This window comes from Eucyclogobius newberryi, unplaced genomic scaffold, assembly GCF_026437365.1.
Source record: "Eucyclogobius newberryi isolate DKJ021-1_F unplaced genomic scaffold, fEucNew1.0.hap1 SCAF_12, whole genome shotgun sequence".
NCBI classification, from domain to species: Eukaryota; Metazoa; Chordata; class Actinopteri; order Gobiiformes; family Gobiidae; genus Eucyclogobius; species Eucyclogobius newberryi.
Window position 1 is genome coordinate 22,305,090 of NW_027315746.1, and position 22,289 is coordinate 22,327,378.

A 22,289-nucleotide genomic window follows, 5' to 3' on the forward strand; every position below is an offset into this window, starting at 1 on the left:
CATCCAAAATACTAAACCAAGATGAGCAGAGACATAACTGTATCTAGAACACTGAAAATGTCACTCGGCTAACAGCACCGTTCCTTTCAAAAGTAAATAATCATATGACGATAATGAAGTGTTGCAATTGCTAAACAAATCTACCTTTGAGCTACTACTTACTACAGCAGAAATGTGTTGACATATTCAAATAAGTCCTACCTAACTGCGTCAAGAGAAAGAACTATGACGAAAATATGATGTGTTCTTTGAATGTTTGTCTTCCCTTCAGGTTATTGATATTAGCTGAACAGCCACTCTTTTGTAAGTATAAAGAGAAGTTGACGTGAAGGGGTAAATATTATGCATGATTTTGGATGAAACTCTTACTCCTGAACTCTCAAGCTCAGGAGTGAGCATTTTTGCTTCGTCCTTATCTCACAGTTCCATGTTGACATTACTATAGCAACATGACTGCCTCCTGTATTCTCAAAACACCCCGAAAACCTGGCCTCTGCACAAAACAGACACATCACTCATACAATGCTGAAGGCAAATAGTTCAGTGTCACTGTAATCATGTTGCTTTTCACTGTTTCCTTCTATTCGTCTATCTCTTTTTACACATTTGGCAAACATTTCTGACAATTTCCATTCATCAAAAAGTTGAAGGAAGAATGAAGTAGTTAAATGAAGATGTCATCATAGAAAAGTGAAATCTGTGTTGTGTAAACCACTGGGGTCAACTGTGGCCATAAACAGAGGTTGAACTGAAGAAACAGAGGGCAAAATACATGAATTTACAGTTGATTTATAATGTAAGGAAATAAAAAAAGGAAACAATGTTAGTAAAAACTAGAACTGCAACGTAAAATAGAGCAGAAGTCTATTTTGGCTGCTTTTCTCAGATGATCTATTTACCATTGAAGTACGACATAGGCCTATACACATCAAATGCTAAAAACACAATGTGAATTAAATAATAAAATAAACAGACGAGACATTGGTGATGGACGTCTGTTTTTTGTTTTTTTGTGGAGGGTTTTGCCATTTTAACACAGTACAAAGACAACACAATAACAAATAATTGACAAAGCAGCAGCAGTGTGACAGCCTGTCCTAAAAGAGCTCGGCCCCCCAGAGGTCCACTGTCGTTCTGGGAGGTCACCCAAATGCCACTCATTCATCTGGGCCCCAGCCTGTTTTTCTGTGCTGCTGAGGCTGCACATACAGGCATGTGATCTGACTCCGGCCAACAGCATGTAGAGAACGAGAGGGAGAGTGGGGTCCGTGTCTATGAGCTCAGCACTGAAAATGTACCAGGGGCTTTCCATGATCCACCCGCAATGAAGGGAATGTGGGCTGGTTGTGTGTGAGGCGGTGCTGAAGCAGAGAGCTGAGTGGTGCGAGGCTATTAAAGAAACATACCTGGACCCTCTTTAATTGGTGTGGCTTTTTTCATCTTAAACAAGTTGTGTATGTGGGCACATTGAAAAGTTACTACACAAACCCACAGTTCTGGATTTGTATTCTCATTTTATTTATCCATACAGGGAAAATCCAATGAGAAAAGTTCTCTTTTTCATGAGTACCCTGTTAAAACACAACACACAATAAACAGCAAACAAACACAGGATACTAAAACACAAATAAAACATTCAATAAAATTAACCAATACATAAAAACACATTTACATATACAATATGAGATAAAATTATACAAAACAAGTGCATCAGCACTGTGGGTAGTCCTTGACCAATGCTTTAAAATCATTAAAAGGCATAAAATTATTCAATTTAAAAAGTCTCTGTGTTTTGTTCCACAGGGAACAAAGTTGTTGAAAGCCTTTTTTCCTGTCTCTGTGTTGATACGATGGGATTGTAAGATAAAAATTTCCTGAGACCTCAAACGGTGAATACTTGAACTGATAATAAAGCAATAAACTTGATAAATGATCAGGCAAAATGCCAACTAGAACCTTGTACACAAGCAAAATTCAGTGCTGTTCTCTTCTTGCATCCAGTGATTGCCATTCTACTTTAGAGAATAGTTCACAGTGGTGAGTTCTGTCTCCTCCTCCTGTAATGAACCTTAGAGCTGAACCTTAGAGCTGAACCTTAGAGCTGAACCTTAGAGCTGAACCTTAGAGCTGAACCTTAGAGCTGAACCTTAGAGCTGAACCTTAGAGCTGAACCTCAGAGCTGAACCTTAGAGCTGAACCTTAGAGCTGAACCTCAGAGCTGAACCTTAGAGCTGAACCTTAGAGCTGAACCTTAGAGCTGAACCTCAGAGCTGAACCTCAGAGCTGAACCTTAGAGCTGAACCTTAGAGCTGAACCTTAGAGCTGAACCTTAGAGCTGAACCTTAGAGCTGAACCTTAGAGCTGAACCTTAGAGCTGAACGATAAACCGAGTTCAGAGGTTTTAACACTGTTGCTGTAGAATGCATATACAGTATAATAACACCATAATCTAGAACTGAAAGAAATGTCGCCTGGATTAACTGTTCTCTACAATTAAGAGGAAAACACATTTTATCTCTAAAGAAGAATGACAATCTGGCTTTAAGATTATTTGTCAGCTCTTGTATGTGTTTGTTGAAGGAGAGTTTATCATCGATCATGAAAGTATTTGTAATTGAGTGCTTGTTCAATCATATTACCATCAAGCTTAAGAATAGATATATTTATAAAACAAGCAGGCCAAGACAAGGCCCTTGAGGGAGACCACATGCAGGTTAGATGTAAAAACACTTTATCATTCATGAAACTAGGAGATAAAACCCTTTCATCTAAACAACAATACTGTGTTCACTCTCTACTAATCATTTCAGCGAAGAAAGTAAAAAAGTGTACTATTATTAGTCGGTCATTCACTATGCTAAAAATAGCTTACATTTATCACAGGAGGAAGACGGTTCAAAAGTATTAACAATAGCTCATGCCCTTGATTGACACCTCCTATTGTACTTAATAGTCAACACATTCTTAAACAAACTGGGAACCAGTTTCTCTTCTTGGCACACAGCCAACCTATTGTTAAAATCAAATTCAAACCATTTCAAAATTTGAATTCTGAGAAAATGAAAAGAATTATCTTTCAGCTGACTATGAGTAAACAAGGATGATTAAGCTGTGAGATATGTTGATGGCTAAAACCCCCGGCCTGAGCGCGTCTCCTGGGACATAAAGACTGTATTGTACGGGAAATAGAGGAGCATTGTCCCATTTCTTATACAGACTATTTTTACATCAGATGGAGGGAAAAAATATCTATTCTCAGATTAATTCAAATGAACAGCCATAACAGAAAAAGTATTTTCTCCATGATCCACTTGAAAAAAGTGCTTTAACCTACTTTGATAAAGCAGTTATTACAATCGAGTCATTCTCCTATTTTCTTATGCCGTGATCGTGACCTGAGCATTTACATGGAATCATTTATCATAAAGGTAACTCGTAGTGAAATTCAATTATTATAATGCAAAAGTGAACCTTCAAACGTTATTATCTACATTTATTTGAAGTCAGAATGTATGGAACATAAGTATGAAACAATCACAAAGACTATTGGAGGCAAATGAAAAAAAAGCTGAACTCATTTTTGGACCTTCCAATCCTGAAAGTCACAGCACTGGCATCTTTACAGTCCAGAGGGGAACGTTCCACATCTGCTCGCTTTCATCCCTCCTGCCTGTAACACCCTCTCAGGACAGGCCCGTGATCACAGGCAGTGCAGTTAGCGACGCTGTCCCAAGAAAGAATGCAAACAGCAGAGGAGCGCTTCCAAGAATTCCCAGATAAGAATCTTTCTGGAATGCACTAATGAGCCGTGTCCGCGCTGTTTACAGTTCCAGGCCGAGGAACCCTACAATCTTCCATGCCAACGTATGATTATCAAAACTCCTCTAAGGACGCAAACAGTGAGAGTCCGAGCACATTTTCTCATACTGCAAACTCCAGTTTCATAAAAGTTTTGTGTAAAATGTAAATTTAAGGTCTTGAACTGAAGCAGGCTTTATGAAAAATGCAAACCCAATTTTAATTCTAAGAAAAAAGGCTCGATACTGGTTTTGAAACACTACATTTGGGACAAAAATTATTGTAATTTCTTTAACATCACTATTCTGTTTTATACTTTTTCTGATATACTGTACATCAACACCAGGCCTAAATAGAACATGTTTTGCCTATGTGATTTATTTCCCGTATCAAACCTTGTTCAAATCAGTATCTCTAGTTTCAATATTAGTTGTAGTATCTATTTATCAGAGTCTATATTACTATTTGGGTATAGATTTTTAACCACCCTAAACTGCAGCACTTACAGTGTTTGCCAGGTTCTGTCACAACTTCAGCACCGGAAGTTTAATTCCCAGATTCAACCATTTGGTAAAAGTCTCTTTCACTCTTCACCCCCATTTAACACTGACATGTTTGCCCTGACTAACGAAGCTTATGGGCAGGAAAACATGTTTAAGTAATTTGAGATTTCAACTAGAACTTGAAATATGAGAGTCACATTAGGATCATAAACTGTGACCTCATAATCTGTTTGGTATTAAGGTTTATCAGCATGAAGGTCCTCAGAGGAATGCACAAGCCCACCGTTTTGACTAAAGGAACCACTGATTAGACAAACAGGATTACTGACATTGACATTCTTCTAAAAGTGGAAACTACGTGTCATTAACTAGACAAGGGGTCAGAAAACGAGAGGAAGGCATGTGACACAGCTGTGTTAACTGGACGATGTGTGAATCTGAACCTAAGCTAACATGTCCACATCACACTGCATTTCCTTGAAGCTCTTATGCAATTCAGGAATGTTGGAAGAGGAAAAACAAAATTGCAAAGTGGTAATCTTTTATTGATTGAGGGAAAGACTATTCAAAATAGAACTGTTTTTATCAACTTAATGCAATACAAATAGGCTATATAACAGTGTATTGTAAAATGTGGCATTCTGTATAACTTACATATCACATCAAACATTTAGAAGTCAATATTCAGTTCAACAACAACAGGCCATAAAACAGACTAATAATCAACTTAACTCTGATTGCAATTGTTTTTGTCAGGCACTCGCTTTTTAAAGACTATATAACTTATTACTTAAAACCACAAACCCACCCAACAAAAAGCCCACAACAGAACAAGGGGAGAGTGACTAGATGCACTACACTTCCTCAAACATTCACTAGCCCCACAATTATGAACTGTGCCCTTGTGTTTCTGTGCACGCTGACTGAAACACTTTTGATTTTCTGCCAAGAATTCCACAGTTGTTAACAACAGTTGTTATGCACAAGTCATTTCAGTACATTTTTCAAAACCCAAACATTTACAGATGTGAATACTAAATTGTGTAAAAGCCAACTCACTGTCTCACTCACTCAGTTTCTGCTTCAGTGACATCTAGTGATGACAAAAAGTGTTGCAGTCTTTATGTGAGCTGAGCTCACAAGAAGTTTGCAACTTTATAGGCGAAAAAAGGGCTTTATTGCAATTTCTTTGAACCAAATTAGTATCACAATCCATATGACAATTTGTTTAAAATTTACAGCAACATTTTACGAGACTCACTCAAAGTATGCTCTCTGCTTTGAGAACAATAGAGAAAATGCATTCATGAATACTTCAAGACATTTGTACAAATACTGAACATGTCATTCTTTGTTTTGGCTCCATGGCGACCAGAGACCAAATGTGTGGAAGGATCTGTGCTCCAGCAGTCATGCTAAAACTCTAAATCCCATGACAAAAACAACATTCCACATCTAAGTGATAGTCTTCAAGGAATTTCTGTTAAACAGAGGCATTTCTCGCTCTGCGTCATTGTATTAAAACCATCTGGAGGGCCGTGTGAATTTATACATACAATGTCTGTGGACCGTATGCATGTCTCTATTCTCAAGGAAAGGTTTTTTTTTAACTCTGTATGTTAGAAAATAAAACCACCTCAAGTGTGCAAGATGCATCAGGTCAGAATTTGTGTTTTGAGCGTTTAAATTATTACTAATAATTTACTGGGTAGGCAGTTGTTTTATACATATATATCCTACTTTCTAATGGGCATAGTAATACAGTAAAGTGGAAGAAGTCACATCAAATGATATCAGCAGTAGAAACAGTGTGATAGTAGTAGCAGTTGTAGCATAAGTGTTTGTGGTAATGTAGGGGTACTTCTTTGGTAAAGTGTGGTCTTTCTGTTCCTTTAAAACGATTTATTCTATCTGGCCTGAGCTCAGCACATTTTCAAGGCTTATCTGTAGATGTTTATCGATGATGAGTGCTGGTGGGATTGTGTTTCACTGGAAGCAGCCTCGAGAGTCAGGGAGCGGTCTGGAGATGCTGTGAAAGGCCCACTGTAACATGCCATCGAAGGAGGCCTGCCGAGACACACACAAACACCTCAATCCACCTCCAGTGACATCACCTGAGCCACAGCAGTGATCTCACCTCACCACTATTTTTACTGCCACGTTATCAAATTATAGCCCCGCCTTTAAGGAACTTTTATGTGGCTGGTTAAGAGCACAAAGTGAACTATGTGAACTCCGAATGACATAAATAAGATTGTAAATTAGTTTTGATTTATACACGTTGATAGAGTTCTAACTAACAAAGGTCGAAAATATGGCAAAAATGTGTACCACAATTTTCAAAAAGCATACATTACTTTAAATCATAATTCCTGTATACTTCAGGTACATTCATACTTATCCTAGTCTGGGCACAGTTGTCCTGATCTAACGTGTGAAAGCCTCTTTTGTAGTTTTATATTGACTTCCTTCTTCTTCTGAGAGTTCATACATCACTGTGATTGGTTAAAGTGCCTGTCACTCATTCAGAGCATGAAGGAGGCTTACCAATAGGAGCAGTGAGTTCCAAAATAGTAATTCAGAACATTTTGAACTATTAATAATTACCGGGCCTGTGTCATAAACAAGGAAATCCTATGTTGGCACACTCACATCTGTCAGAATAGAGTCCATCTCGATGTTGTGGAGAACGCCATCAGGTTCAGCAGAGGTTTGATTGTGGCTTTGTGCACTTTGAGCTGCAGGAGTGAACTATAGGGGCACACAAATACAAGTATTCTAACTATTCCGTTTGTTCCCTGCTTACACAAGTCTGCATGATTGAAGCATTTTGTGTTCACACCTGCAAACACTGAGCCTCCCCCTCACCGCTGCAGCCGACCCACGATCTGGAGCATGACGAGCAGACAGATCTGCCTCTGACACAGACAAGATAACGAATGGCACTCACATCATTTTACTGATAAGTCATGCCTAAAAGTGAAGCTAATTATAACTGGACAATAATATCTGAAAATGTGTATTTAGTCATTTGTAATTCATGCCTTAATATTTTATTGATTGCTGTTAAAGGGACTATAATGGTTTTATTTGTGACAAATCAAAACACTAGAGCGAACCCAAGTAAATAAAACATTTTAAAGAAATCTGTAAAATCACATTGTACTTCAAATATTGCACCAAATTATAACTAAAATAATTATCATTCTTCTTACAAAAATATATGTATTCAAAAATGTATTTAAAAAGTCAGGAAATGCAACTGAATCTAAGGAATATACCAGCATCTAGTGGCAAGGATGAGTATTGCAACAAGCATGTCCCGTTACAACTGACCAGCAAAAGTATTTCACCATGTCATTCTGGCAACCGTTTGTATACAGTCAAGTGAGAGGGTTTTCCTTGTATCTGTCTTTTTATGTCCTCTGTGTTGAATGACTGATCCTGTGCCTGGGATCCATTTACAGTCCATTAGTCACCATTAGCAAGAACGACCAGAAGCACACTGCTTTAATGTACAACACTGATCAATACAAGAATTCAGAGGAAGGAAATCCATCTGCAGACTTTGTAATGCATGGATAATGAGGCTAAAATAGGACATGGCCTTAGCGCTTCTAGTTTGTCTGGTACCTTTATGTGGGCATGTTTTAAAGCAACTTAATATGTCTTACTTGGTGAAATGGCAGTGCCCATGGTAACGCTTTAGACATTGAAGGCAGAGTGTCAGGTCTCCTCCACTAAGATGACAAACACCACATTTTTCTCTGATCGCCTCCTGTTTATACATTGAAAAGTGTTCACAACAATATAGACCATAGAAGAAATATTTGATTAGTCGTGAAAAGCAGTTTTTACCTGGTTGGGTTCTTTCGGGATGAAGTTTGTTGGAGTGGGAGAGAAAGATGATAGTGGGGGCAAATAGGATGTTGTCTGCAAGGGTTGCAGTGTGTGGGGCTAGATGAGAAATATAAAAGTATTATCATAATTCTAATCTCTCTTGGATATTACATGTGTACAATGTTCAGATTGTTTTTCTTTTTAAATAAACACAAACCCAAGTAATATTAGCCCTCTAATATTTTTGGGATAATCTCATATTTATTTTTTACCCTTACCCCTACTGACCCATAAAGGTGCATTATGTAAATAGTCTCCATGGAGATGTCTGGAATGCTCCACAGTATGGCATTATACTTATCTGTCTCCATTGAGATGCCACTGGGTTAAGTTACAAGTCAACGCGGCGACGCCAATCACAGTAAGAATGCAAAATGTCATTATGTGTATATATTTATTTAGTTTTTAATAATACTACAGCTGTAACTTGTTAAATGATATGATGTGATATTTCTACCTCTAATGCAATACTGTGGAACGTTCCAGCCAAACTGATAACATATCTATGGCGACAAGCAGATGATGGAACCACCAAATCAGAAAAGTTACATAGTGCACCTTTAATAACCTTTAGTTTTCTTCATACTTTTCACAGCCAAATGACCAAAGTCAAGCTAACAATGGATAATTCTCACATCGTTAAATGTTCACCCCTGTCTCAAGTTATTGTATTGGTTCTTACTTGTATCAGTTGCGGAGGTTCCTCTTTTTTCACTATTTCCCCACAACATAAGTCGCACTGCCACGTGCCACTGCGGGTGAAATAAACATCCAATTTGTTATTTCAATGAGACTTCCGTTTCAGCCCGTGGTGATGGATGATGGTTGGCCACAGACAGTAGATGATGTCTGAATACCTTGGTATGGTGGTGAGAGGGGGGCTCACGCAGTTGAGATGGAAAGCACGCGGGCATCCATCACAACAGATCAGCTCTCCTCCGTCTCTGCACACGGCACATTCGTCATCATTACAGTGGCCCTTGAAGCAGCAAGACTAAACGTTATGGGTCCGTGAAGGTTTAAATCAAATGATCGAAAGATGTGTGTTTTTGCCAGATCCCAGAGTTACCATGCTACTGAAGGGCTCCCTCTTGTGGTTGAACGCCGCACTTGCAGTTTCAGATTTGGATGCAGAACCACTGAGAGAATCTTTTCCAACTCGTGCGTGTTTGAAAGACGTGTCTGCTGAATACAACGGCACAAAAAGTGAAGGGAAAGATTCTTGGCAATGATGGACTGGCTCACCATCTGATCCAGAAGTCTTTTCTCTGGATTTTGGGATAGGCAGTTGTTTACTGGTGGATGCTGAAGACAACGACGCATTTTGCACTGTGGAAATCACTTGTCATGGTTAGTATATAGGTTATTATCACTATTAAACTTGTCTTTTACAGAATATGTTGGGTTTGTGCAAATAAGTCACAAATAAACTTACTATTCACGGAAGATTGCTGTGAAAGAAGAGCTTCGTCTTTGACTCTTAACAGTTTTACTTTCCCCCCTGGAAGAAGAATACAAATAATATTTGTGTTTGTGTGTCTGAAAATATGTACAGTTTAACATAAATATGAGAAAGGCTGATGCAAACTAAAGGGCAGTTTTTTGGGCCAGTACCTGGTTTATCCGTGGCTTTGCTGTGGTAGTGTGAATACTGTGCTGTTGTAGTTCCCTTTTGGTTTTCACGGCTTCTTTTCTTTCTTTTGTTCTGGCCTGAAGTTGCAGTTTTCATCCCTGTTAAACAATAATTAAAATGTAATACAAATAATAATAATCAAGAGGTTTATATTGAAGGTTATTAAAAGCATTTCTTACTCAGTTTCAGGTTGTCCAACAGTGTCCGCAGCCTCGGGTAACTGTCCAGATTGTAGTCTTTGTTCAAGCATTTCCAGAAATCCTCCACCGTGGCTCGGCTCTGCTCCAGAACCCAGGACACGGTGGAGTACATGGCCTTGTGGATGCCTTCTCCAGCCTGTTTCTCCAACGAATCCTACTCAAAAAACAAAGTAAACACCCGCCATCCAAATCGTGTGCCAAAATCCTTCTCAAGCTTCACGTTCTCACCTTGAGCTGCACGTCAGTGATGATATTGTTGTCCACCAAACCGTAGAGGAAGGGAAAGGGGTCGTCCACTGCCATGGCCATGTCAGTGCGAAACCCCTTTAGCAGAGAGCGAAGGCTTGTTTTCCGGAAAGCCTCCACTCTAGACATGATCAGTTTTTTGGTGAATGAAGTCAAAAATGTCTTCCACTTTCTTCCACTAGACCTGACATATTATTAGCACAGAAGAGGTGTGTCTTCATTTGGAAATATTGTGTTACCCTTCATGCTTCTTGGTTTCAAAGACTTCAAGACTTTTTTTTTGGGCTCAAGGGTTGTTAAATAAAGTGAAACCAACATTCTTGCTATTTTAAAATGTCACAATTTCATACAACATAAACAACATTTGATTTCATTTTTATTTAGAAGTTCAATCTCAATCAATTATTCTTTTCTTTCTTTTTCTTTTCTTTTTTTCTTTTTTTTTTGCTGATTAGCTTTACTTGTAGATAAAAGTACTTTATTGTCATAATCTTTACTCAAGTTTGTCCTGAAATATAGACTTATAAATTAAGTAAAATCAGATTTGTTTTGTTACCTTTTTAAATTATATGGTAATCTAAAACGTTTGTGTAAGAAAATATAGCCCGTATGTTTCATTTTGAATAGACTTGTTTTAATAGACTTAACAGCTTAGTATTTTCATTTGTCAATAGAATTTTAGATAATATAGAATTCAATGAAAAGTGAAAATGATACCGTGGTCATTTGTTTAACGCCTGCGGTTAACCTTTGACCTGCATCAAATGGCCGTCGGTCTGTGCAGGGGAATTCCTCTCCTCTCACAGCTGAACTAAACGGTTTTCCTCCTAAAAGGTTCTTTCCACCTCAACTTCCCCTTAACTTTCCGGTTTTCACACCGTGACTCACAGAGCGAACGTGTGATCACTGCAGCAATAAAGAGAGCGCCGAGACAGCGGAGAACAAACAGCAAACAATGGAGTGATTGACAGGTTGATTACATGAAGCCTCTTGAGCTCCACTCATTTTCCTCCGCATTTGTCAGGATTTCTCTCTCAACCGACTGTAGCCTTTACACTCGATGCAGACGGACTGAAGGTCTGGGATTACATACAGTAACCATTACTATCAGCACAATAATAACAGGTGATTAAGCGCCGAAACTAACAGTAACCAAGTATGTCAGAGAAACGTATAGAGAAATTACACTTCGACAAGCTACAGCATGAAATGAGCTCAAAGCAAGCATTGTTTAACTAAAAACGTTGCGTAATCGTTAATAAATAAACTTGTTTGCCTCAAAGACTTCAAAAACAGTCTGAGTCATAGCTTTTCAAATTCAATTTACACACAAAAAAGTGCGATAAATTCAACCCCCTATCAACATTTTAAACTCTGACGTGAGTGTTGAAGGTAATGAGAGTGAGGCCCTTTAATTTGTAATTTATTAATCATTAAACATTATTACATTATTCATACTGGTGAACAAAGACCACTTCTACAGAGGGACGTTCACAACATACATATTACATTTTATATACATTGCAGTGCATTACAGTGGATCGTTATATGTGTATTTCCGGGATGGAGGGGTGGGAGGGTCAGACAGGAGAGGGTTTCAGAAGGCAGAGAGGAGGAGCGGTCAGAAGGAGGGACAGTTGTGAGTAAGTTGTCTTTTTTCTGTTACTTATTTTTCAACCACAGTACAGTTTGTTCTATAAAAGTTAAACCCATAGAGCGATAAGAGTGCCACGTTTTCACAGCTAGTGTTGGTGAACCTACAGATTTTTTCGTTGTAATATCAAATGAGATACGTTTGTCATGAGATGCTATAGAGAGATGCTATAAAACATTCTAAAGACAGACACCCCCCCGCCCAGTGAGGGTCAAAGGTCGGATCAGCGTGCATGCGTGCTGTAGACATTCAGACGTGTTTGGCCACCGCCACGAAAATGGCTGATCACCACCGTGTTACTCCTCCTTCTACGTTTAGGCATCATTTTTGGTGCTTTCCCTTTTTAATATAAAAAAATACAAAACATAACAGCTCAAAGAAAAGAATAGTGGGTCGTCTCAGTTTTCCCCTTTTTGTTCAAATTTGCATTTCAGTATCTTTCTCCTCTTCCAGTCACTTACATATTGACAAAGTATACAATATTTTACAACTGAACAAGACTGAAAGGTAACGCTTGATTTGTCCAATCAGATACAAGGCCAGGTTCCTATATCCAATCAGAGAAGTCAACTGGAAGCTAACCAGTAGTAAGCAACACAACAAGCCTATGGTGTGAAGAGAACTGTCCACTCGCAGCTCGCCATTAACACGAGCAGCCGCCTTCGGGCACAGCGGGCTCTACCGGTTTGTCCAGCTTTATGTCAATCACTGTGAAAGGCGTGGTTGAGGAAGACACTGCATTTTTATCATAAAGACACATATAAAATGAAATGTGAAACAATACGTCACTTGAGCCTGGGCCTGTACCGTATGTGGCTCTTTGACTCAGTGAGTTTTATTGGGCACTGAGGCTGGAAGGGAGCTGAGAGATTTGTCCCAATGCCAACTACCGGCTAAGAGATTAAAAATAAGCTTTGTGTCTCACTGTGTAAAGGATACTGCCTTCAGGGTTTGCATCGTCCAAGCTTTCCATCCCCGGTAGAGCTGCAGCGACGCGACGGAACAGCTAAGTAAAGAAGAAGTGAAGATTTAGAAGAAAAAAAACGTGTAATATGTTCACAGCTGAGGGAGCACTTGAATTGAGGCTACATTAAGCGTAATAGATTACAGTCGTATGAAAATAAAAGGGAATATTCTTCCTAAACATCCTAAATCGAAAACACAACAGCACCAACAAACTCTAAATACAGTGGTATCTGGTCAAGTCTCGGGTGTCACCTGTTTGACATTGCAGCCTGTCTTGGCACTGGTCTCAATGAACATGACGTTCAGTTCTTTGGCTCTCTGCTCGCCTTCTTCAATCGTGATTTGCCTTCGAAAAACAGACAAGAGATTTGGCATCTTTTTGATAAAACCTAAAATAATTTTGGTTCTAATTTTTTATGATTTGGGCAAACAACAGTTGAATAACATTTATCCACGGTACAAATTTGATCTCATATAATCTATCTCTTTACAGTTAAAAACAACTTTGAAGATGACATCTTGAAAATGTTCTCAAGAGTCTCAAAGTTACTGACCTTTTTTTAAAAAATTAAATACAGTATAAATTTGAGGCAGAATCACGTCTTACTGTCATATTCTCACCTCTTTTCCTCCAGATCGGTCTTGTTGCCCACGAGCATAATGATGACATCACCTCCTCTCTCTGTCCTGACATCATCAATCCACTTGGTAGTTTGCTGGAACGAGTTTACATCTGTGGACACCAAACATTTCATTAATTTTACACACAAACATGCAAACACTGTCACTACACACACTAAAGATCACACTGGCACACAGCTAATTCTATATGTCTTACTTGTGATGTCGTAGACCACCACAGCCACCGTCGAGTCCCGAATGTAACTTGGAATGAGACTCCTGAAGCGCTCCTGTCCCGCAGTATCCCACAACTGCAGCCTTACCTAGTTTAAGACATATTTGTACACTTGTAAGCTGTGCAGATGAAAGCACACGTCTAAAGGGGATAAGCCTGTATCAGCTTGTATGCAGCCTCACACCCCACGTTATCCTGACATAGTAATAGTATTAATGCCACACTAAAGCAGATGATCCACCCGGAAGGCTTTGACATCTTGGGTTAGAAAATCCACAGCTATTACTGCAAGAAATAACCTTAGCATAATCGTGTTAGTCTGTGAAGAGAGCTGTAATTAGGGAAATCAAGGATTAGGGAAAAAGACATGAGGACATGAGGACATTTTTCACAATTACTCACTAGACAAATTCAGTCTTTAAGAGATTCTATTGATTTTAAGTGAATGACAAAATTGTGCTCTTACTGTTCGATCTTCCAGGTACATCGTCTTTGATAGGAAATCAATTCCAATGGTTGCCTGTGGTCAACAGAAATGAAATTATTAGACGTTTTATGATGAAAAGGACAATTTAACTTATAGTAGCTTCAAGGGAAATAAGAGTTATGGCATGTTGTGTGAAAACCCTGTAATGTGTTTCAAATGTGATGACTACAAGTACACCGTATACACCACTATACAAATATATATTGATTAATTTAAATAGACAATAAATGCAATATATATATATATATATATATATATATATATATATATATATATATATATATATATTTGTATTTGAACAATAAACAAGATCATTTCACAGCTGCACTCTTACCTGATAAGTGTTGTCAAAACTGTCATACATGAATCTGGTGATGAGAGATGTTTTCCCCACTGAAAAGAAGAACAAACACGATTAGCATCATACAAAAATGTTACAATGATAAACAAAAAATGTCATTCACTGTAGAAATGGGAAAGATTGTCTGACTTGAATTGCGTTGATAATCACCACTTATTTCACAAACATCCTTATCCTAAATTAATTTCATTTTTTTTGGTTCAATAAACAACTTGAGTAAACAACATAACCAGATGGAACAATATTCTTCCCTGATTAAATTAAAACTAGAACAAGGACCATTTCGATATTCACCATGACTATCCCTATGTTTCTAAGGATTCATCATGTGCACTTTTAACTGAAAACATATAGAAACATATAGAAACCAAACCAATTGTCTGTGTCATAAAAAAGCAGTGGTTTGGGGCCGCGTGTCTGGTGCCTGCCAGCGATGGGCAGTGGCCAGGCCTCAATTCAGCACCACGGACAGCAACATTGCACCACGGGCCACACAAGCCTCACTAGCCTCCTCGTACACATGCAACACACACACACTTTACTGTCTCCATGTGAGAGCCATACGTTTATCATTACAGGACCATATGATTGAGTTTTGGTACTTTTTAGGGCAAATGTGTTTCTTTTTGCTGCCACCTTGGATGTCACGATATTGAAGCTAAGACCAATCGATCCTGAATTTGTGCTATCACATCCCGGCACGTACACAACCCTTCTCCGGCACAAAACAGATGGATTATTGAGGATACGGTATTAAGCTGTGGCGCTGTCAGGTCGCTTTGGTTTGTCTTTTTATGGGACAGACGCGAAGGTGCGATGTTTTGGAGCGGCTACAGACACGGCCAGCCTGAGCCTAGGGTGTGTCCCGGACTGACACATGGGGGAACCGTGTGTTATCTTCGCCAGAACGCCCGAAATGGCACATCTTGTGACACTACACACGCGATTCAACGTAAAAAAAGACGAACATTGTGTTGTTTTACAGGCGTTTAAGTAGAAAACACCAAGCGTATTTGTCAGTCACTGCAGCAAGCATATCAAAACATTTCATTTCGAAGCCCCCGATTAGAAGTCAAATGTGACACTTTGCGCTGAGGAAAGTGAGTAAATCACACGATTCGTATTTGTCCTTGAGGATTGATGCTTATCCTGAATAATTAAAACCCTAATTTGTGACTGCATGTTCCTTATCTCCCCTTGTCTTCCGCTTCTAGTCAAATGTTTTTTCTCTCAATTACGTGCCAGCAACAATGTGTCAGTGATGTCTTCAGAGCCAGCAAAGCTCGTACCTGGATACAATTGAAATTTGTATCATAAATGGCCTTCATTATAAAGCTTACGTATGTTAAGCGTCAGTAGAAGACGATAATCAAACCTCAACGATGCTCACCGCTTTGCTCTCCCAGAAAAACGAGTTTAAATTTTCTGAGGGGGTTCCCCAAATCTCCTCCAGCTGACATGGTGCGAGATAAAAAGGCTCAACTTGGATTATTCTCTGTTTTCCAGTCGCTCGGCGTCTCGTCGGCTGTTGTAGTGCGCGCAGAAATCTTCTTCACAAAATGATGGGAATGCAGCTCAGCATCCTCCTGTCAATTTACCGCGGCACTGCGCATGCGCGACCTCACCTATTGCAATTCTGTACTTTTTGGACTCAGAAGCTTAGTTGTTTAGGTTTTTACCATCTTACAGGTAAAAAGAGATTGTGTGCCTGCAGTCAGTGTCATAAATAGGATATGAGTGTAAGTTATCGGTAAGGTGGAATAAAAGAAGATAAAATAAAAAGGAAAATAGTGCCTGTCAAGTTAAATTGGCATTGACGTTGTGTGTGAAAGGCTAATGGGTAAGTCATTAAAAAAAGCATTTTCTCGTAGTCCATTTTTAGGACTATTTTATTATCAGATTGGACGTAGGCTGCCATTTGCTTAATGTTATTAACGTCCCAAAACCTAGATAATAATAATTAATGATTACATTATGATGATGATGATGATGATGATGATGATTGATAATAATTATAATTATTATAATTATAAATAATTTAAAACAATCAAAAAATAATCTGACTTTTATTAACCTGATAATACAGTGTTTTGGATTGCTTTGTCAATCATCTTTAACTTGTGAACTTGTGAGGTATTGTATCAAGCAAGTCTATATGAAATTCAAAGTTTAGTGTAATAATGAAAAAACACTTTTTTAGATTCTCTGTTATTACGGATTTAAAAATACAAAATGTGAAGAAGACATTGCATGAAAATGCGTCTTCTACCCTTTCGATGAATGCTCAAAGTCAAACAGCTCTGCCTCCTTCGCTTTCCAGAAGGCGAAGCTACGATCAATATATTTACAAATGTCTTGTTCATTGTTGAAACAGGATACGCCCGTGCCACCCATGCACTCATCAGGGCCAGAGGAGTGGACTCTCACAGTGGGCACTAGGATGGACTCATGCAGCACTGACACAGATGGGTAGCAGTACGCTTTGGAGTCCCCGAAGTAGTGCACTTTAATGTCATCAAACCCGTCGCTCCATTGTCGCCTACCGGTCTGAATCTCCTGAAGAACGGCTTTATGGAAATCTCTCACTGTCACCCAGGGGAACGTGCCCACATGGTCGAACACCTCAAAGCACAGAAGATGTCTCATTTTCCTCTCCTCTGCTGACAGTGGCTGCTCTAGGATATGAAAATAGCCCAGCATGAACAGATCAAGAGTTAAGTTATCATAGGTCACTCCTTCACCATTCCCATCAGGAACAAACTGCTCTGGAGAATACGTCGCAGAGGGGAGTTTATGTGTCCTATGCGTGTTGTTGACGTCTAGTCTAGTCTTCCATGAGTTCATCACCTTGTCAACTGCACATTTTTGTTGGCAGAAGTGCTGCATGGACTTCCCTTTATGCTGAGACGTGGTTGCATGTTGTTTACCCAGTTTTGTCTTTGCCGCTCTCATTGATATAGCATAAGCTGACTTTTTCCAGTGGCTCAGAAACAACATGACAATACGCTCTTTTCTCAAACTAGTGCTCTCCATCACTGGTTTTGGTTTGTTTTTTATTTGCATGCCGTGGTCTGTGTCCTCTCTCAAAGCAACAGCTGAATCATTCTTTCCCACGTCCTCTTTCAGAATGCCTGCAAAGGGATATACACCACCAATCTGGCCTTCAAAGTTGGTTCGGAGGCTCCTCACTGATACACCAGACTGCTGGATCTCCTGTTGTACTTTCTCCCTCTGGGCTCTGTTGTAAGTGCTTGTCTCCAAGCGGTGGCTGAAAGCTGTTGCCATGCCTATGTGAGGTATCCTACATCCACTCAGAGTCGCTTTTTGTCTTCCTTGTTCCATAACATTGTCTTGTTCGAATCCTAAACTCTCTTTTCCGTCCTGTCGTTCTGCTGCTTCTCTCTCTTCAGTTATTTGACTCAAATTAGCTAAAAGTAGTGACATATTCTTGACCATTTCAGAAACACGGCTGCACCAACTTTGCAGAGTGCGACGGCCCTCTGCATCCATTTGGCCGAGGGCTTCTGTGTTCAGGGAAATGTTGACAATAGGGTCGGGGAAAATGGCCTTTAGCTCTTCGGTTAGCCTGGTCAGCTCCAGCTCATAGGCCTGGCACCGCTTCTGCAGTGAGACATTTTCAATCTGCTTTTGGAGATAAACTATGTCATCTTCACTCAACAGCTCGCCAAAAGGCCCCAAGACGGCATTGTGGGTTTCTGAGAATTTATAGTCATCAATTGAAGGGTAGGTACTTGTGGTGCTCTGTAAAAAAAAGGCAAAGAAAGTGTTAATGGCATTTCTAATTAGATTTCTTTTTCTGGAGTTACTGTCTACTTTTAGATCCATCGATAATCATCCAAAAATTCCCACTTTCTGTTCTACCTCCTGACTTGAAAATCACATTCCATTTTACTTTAAAACAATGTATCAAGGACATAAAACACCAGCAATGGAAACAATAGATGGATACCTGTACAATGTTCTTTTAGCTGGAGCAAAAAAAGGAAATCTATGACAGGGATGAAACCAAAAGTCAAGTACTGCACTGAAATACTTTGGAAAGAAATTTACTTCAACTTTTAAAATTAAAATGCAGAAAACTGGGGAAAATGGTGTGGATACAAGGGAGACTTAGGGCGGATAAAAAGGGGGACATATTCTTAATGGAACACCAACAGCATATTTACTGTATGTATAAATCTGATGAAGTGATATGTTGCTCAAAGTACCTGTTTCATGTCATCCTCTTGGTCCAGCAGCCTGACCTGAAGCTGTCGCACCATCACCTGTCTCTTCCACTCCACGATGGGGAGACCTGCCTCATCGTGAGTCGGCACCAAGGCTTCAATGTCCCCCAGAATCACATCAGGGACGGGCACCAGCTCCAGCACCTCCTCATCATCAGACCTCTGCGACAGTTCAACCACGAAGCAGAAAGGATCAGCATAAAGTGAGACTCATGAATCCTCCTCTGTAACAACTGCATTCTTTGGATAGAAAAACCTCTATACAGTAATGAAGGTACATGTTAAAAAATGTTCCTCAAATACTTTGATTGACATTTTTTAAGAAAATCAATAAAAGACTAAATATCAAATCAATGTAATCACATGCGTAACAGGCGTGTGATTTGGACTGTTTGACTGTTTTACATTTGCACACAATGTCTTGCTCTATGGAAATGTTGTTGCTTTGCTTGAAATGTTCCACTGTGAAACTTATATACATGTTGGCTATATTCAAGCAGGTTACTGGTCAGATCCACAGAGAGGTGACTAAGAATCGCTAAGAATGCATGTTTTTCAAGGTATGTTTTCAAGGTTATTAAAACTTGAATAAACTGATTAGATGCACATTTAAAGCTAAACTTTGTAACATTACAGGAAAAGCGCTAACATCTCCATAGAAACCAGCAGGTGACCTCTGTCCACCAGGAGAATTACATAATGCACCTTAAATATAAGCCAGTTTAATTGAATTGCAAACCTTCATGACGTCACACAACTCATTTGTTACATTGTAATCCCGGGCTAGTCACCTTATTTTTCTAAAGGGCCAGATTTTTTGAAGGGCCAAGACCTCTGGGCCAGAGGTGGACTACTGTAACAAAATTTGGGGTTGCACAAAATGTCCCCAACACTGTTTCAATAAATTGGGTTAATGCAATAAAATACCTGCTGATAGATTAGATTTTTGTGAGAAATAAAATAAAAAATACTTGACCAACATTGCTTTGCTAAATTTCCCATCCAGAACTGAACCAGAACTAAACTAGGACTAGAACAGTACCAACCAAGTCTGAACCAGGACTAACCCAGAATGAAAACAGGTCTAAAGCAGAATTAAACAAGGACTAAACCAAGACCAAACCAGGTCTAAACTAGTGCTAACTCAGAATTAAACCAGTAAACAAGATTTACTATTATTATTTTGGGCCGGATCCATGACTTGGAGGACCTGATTTGGCTCCCGGGCCTTATGTTCAATAGTCCTGTTGTAATTTATACCTTATCCTACATTTGTTTGTGGTTTAAAACTTACACTCTGTCCCGTGAACACTGCCGTGAAGCCTGCCTGTCTCATGGACTTGACAGCTTTCATGTGGGATGTTGGCGTCAGATCTCTCTCCGGAAGTTTCAAGTAGTTGAGCGATGATAACACTGCGCACATGTGTTTATGGAGACAATTTATTTATTAACGTGTGTGTATTTCAACTGAGGATTCAAATGAGCACAAGTTCACCTGACGAGGCCACCTGCACATGCTGAAGGGAGCCTGGGTGTTTTCTGGAGCTGCCAGCTGGATTCCCATAAGAGGAGGTCACAGGAAGGTGGGATGGGGGCCGAGGCAGGGGGGACACTTCCTTCACCGGCTGCTAGGGACACCAAGCACAACATGGGTGAGCAATATTTAGTGTGAAATTGCACTGATCGTTCCTTAACTTTAGTATAGTTAGTTGGTCACCTTGATGTTCTCCATTGGGATTTTGTATCTTTGTCTTTTATCTGAAACAAAACAACACTACTTAGAAATCAGACACACAGCATCCCCTAAGTGTTAACAGCACTTTAGTGACAGACCTCCCTGCCGGTAACATACATAATGCGCCTGTAGCGGTCGGGAAGAATACACAAAATGGTGAAACAGGAAGCCAATGTAATGAATGTAGTGTAGCCCACACAGAGAGCTGAAGAAAGCATGTTTGAGTTTACAGACATCTGATACGCTGCTTCAGGTAACAAAATGATTCAGAGCATTTTGAACAAGCAGGCGTTTAAGTACTCACTTACATGGTGACAAAAGCATTTGGAATGATTTCACTCAGCACCAAAGAGTGCTCACTCTGTTACATTCAATATATATACATATTTACCAAGCAGATATTCAATTTAATGTATATGAATATACAGTATGTTTTACATTTATTATAGAATTAATTTTCCCTTAATTTTCTTTTCTTTTTTTTAAACAACATTTCCATATTTTACTATACAACATTTATAACTGCCATATCAGTTTCAGACTGTGATTTTGTATCCCCCTAAAACAAGCAATTCATTAGTTAAAACATTTTTAATTCTTCCACCCAATGTTGTGTCACAATTACCGTAAGTAACACAAATGACAACAACAAAGACTATTTAAGCAATAGGATCAATCAAGGTCAATCGCATTAACATATACTGTTACAGCTACTGCTACTTTCTTGCAACACAATTGTATTATTCTCTATTCAGTAATTAAAGGCATACTTACATTGTTAGATCATCATTCATTCATTCAGCCATTTCAGTTATAGTTGAACCAAAGTGACGTAGACAAAAAAAAAGTGTTTAAAAAAACCCACCTCTCTTGTGGTTTCTCTTTTGGCAGGTGGAAGCCGAAGAAGCCTTGTATCCGGGAGCATCAGCACCCGGCTCCAAACCTCAGATGGGGGTCCTTCTTTCTGTGCATTATTGAAAAGGTGGGATTGGGTGACCTACATGTGGAAGTATAGCTCTGTGGATATATGTGAGTGATAATAAACTGTACACTGGGGGGGGGCAAGAGTATGCAGTGAGTGGCCTACATGCTCCGATATTACTGACTGAAAAACTATTGCAGGATTGTAAAAGAAATAAAAGCAAAACAATGAGGTTTACACTATACGTGATGCTCCAAAGCCCTGAGTGGCACATGACTGGACACAGCCGCCCTTCTCTCTCCTTTTTCTGGTTCTGTTGTGAGTGGATTAGTCCGACTGGCCCTTCTTCAGCTGAGTACATGGTGAGTGCACAATCAATAATGGAGGGCTGTACAAATGCGGCAGAACAGCCTCCCATATGAGCCACAGCACAAACTGTTAAAGTACACACTTTATCGCCATGTCTCTGTGCGGAGGCACATCAGTGTGTTCAGTTACAGTCGTGTTGGAGCCGAGGCAGGATTTTAAAATGTGAATTGTGTGAAAAGTGTCTGCATTTACACCATTTGATAAAGTTTTGTGTTTGTACTTACAAAGGTTTATAGTTTCAAGACCTCATTACTGGTTGTGTTTTGGCTATTCGTATAATAAAGTTGGTTGGTTTATCATTCACTAAAGTCTATGACAAAAATGTCACAGACAGAGCGAACTCTAAAATCCTAACCTGCTGACATCAGATGACACACAAGATGACAAAGCCAGAATCATGACACTGACACAG

General features: G+C 39.3%; 3 protein-coding genes across 3 annotated transcripts; all 3 read right to left on the reverse strand.

The window, feature by feature from the left end:
- Positions 1–6,162: 6,162 nt before the first annotated feature.
- Positions 6,163–10,478, reverse strand: aire (autoimmune regulator). Its single transcript, XM_072440484.1, has 11 exons — positions 10,263–10,478; positions 10,005–10,188; positions 9,816–9,932; positions 9,271–9,359; positions 9,059–9,180; positions 8,884–8,953; positions 8,160–8,258; positions 7,976–8,079; positions 7,144–7,219; positions 6,954–7,052; positions 6,163–6,368 (listed from the first exon to the last, which is right to left on the reverse strand). Exons 1-11 carry the CDS (start codon positions 10,407–10,409, stop codon positions 6,288–6,290), a joined length of 1,188 nt encoding a protein of 395 aa, XP_072296585.1. The 5' UTR covers positions 10,410–10,478; the 3' UTR covers positions 6,163–6,287.
- A 1,208-nt stretch (positions 10,479–11,686) lies between these two features.
- Positions 11,687–16,211, reverse strand: rab6bb (RAB6B, member RAS oncogene family b). The gene is made up of 8 exons (XM_072441467.1): positions 15,995–16,211; positions 14,578–14,636; positions 14,223–14,276; positions 13,739–13,844; positions 13,522–13,633; positions 13,153–13,246; positions 12,874–12,940; positions 11,687–12,642 (listed from the first exon to the last, which is right to left on the reverse strand). Exons 1-8 carry the CDS (start codon positions 16,062–16,064, stop codon positions 12,578–12,580), a joined length of 627 nt encoding a protein of 208 aa, XP_072297568.1. The 5' UTR covers positions 16,065–16,211; the 3' UTR covers positions 11,687–12,577.
- A 602-nt stretch (positions 16,212–16,813) lies between these two features.
- Positions 16,814–20,603, reverse strand: espnlb (espin like b). Its single transcript, XM_072440485.1, has 5 exons — positions 20,569–20,603; positions 20,347–20,476; positions 20,146–20,264; positions 18,834–19,013; positions 16,814–18,366 (listed from the first exon to the last, which is right to left on the reverse strand). Exons 1-5 carry the CDS (start codon positions 20,581–20,583, stop codon positions 16,870–16,872), a joined length of 1,941 nt encoding a protein of 646 aa, XP_072296586.1. The 5' UTR covers positions 20,584–20,603; the 3' UTR covers positions 16,814–16,869.
- Between the last annotated feature and the right edge of the window lie 1,686 nt (positions 20,604–22,289).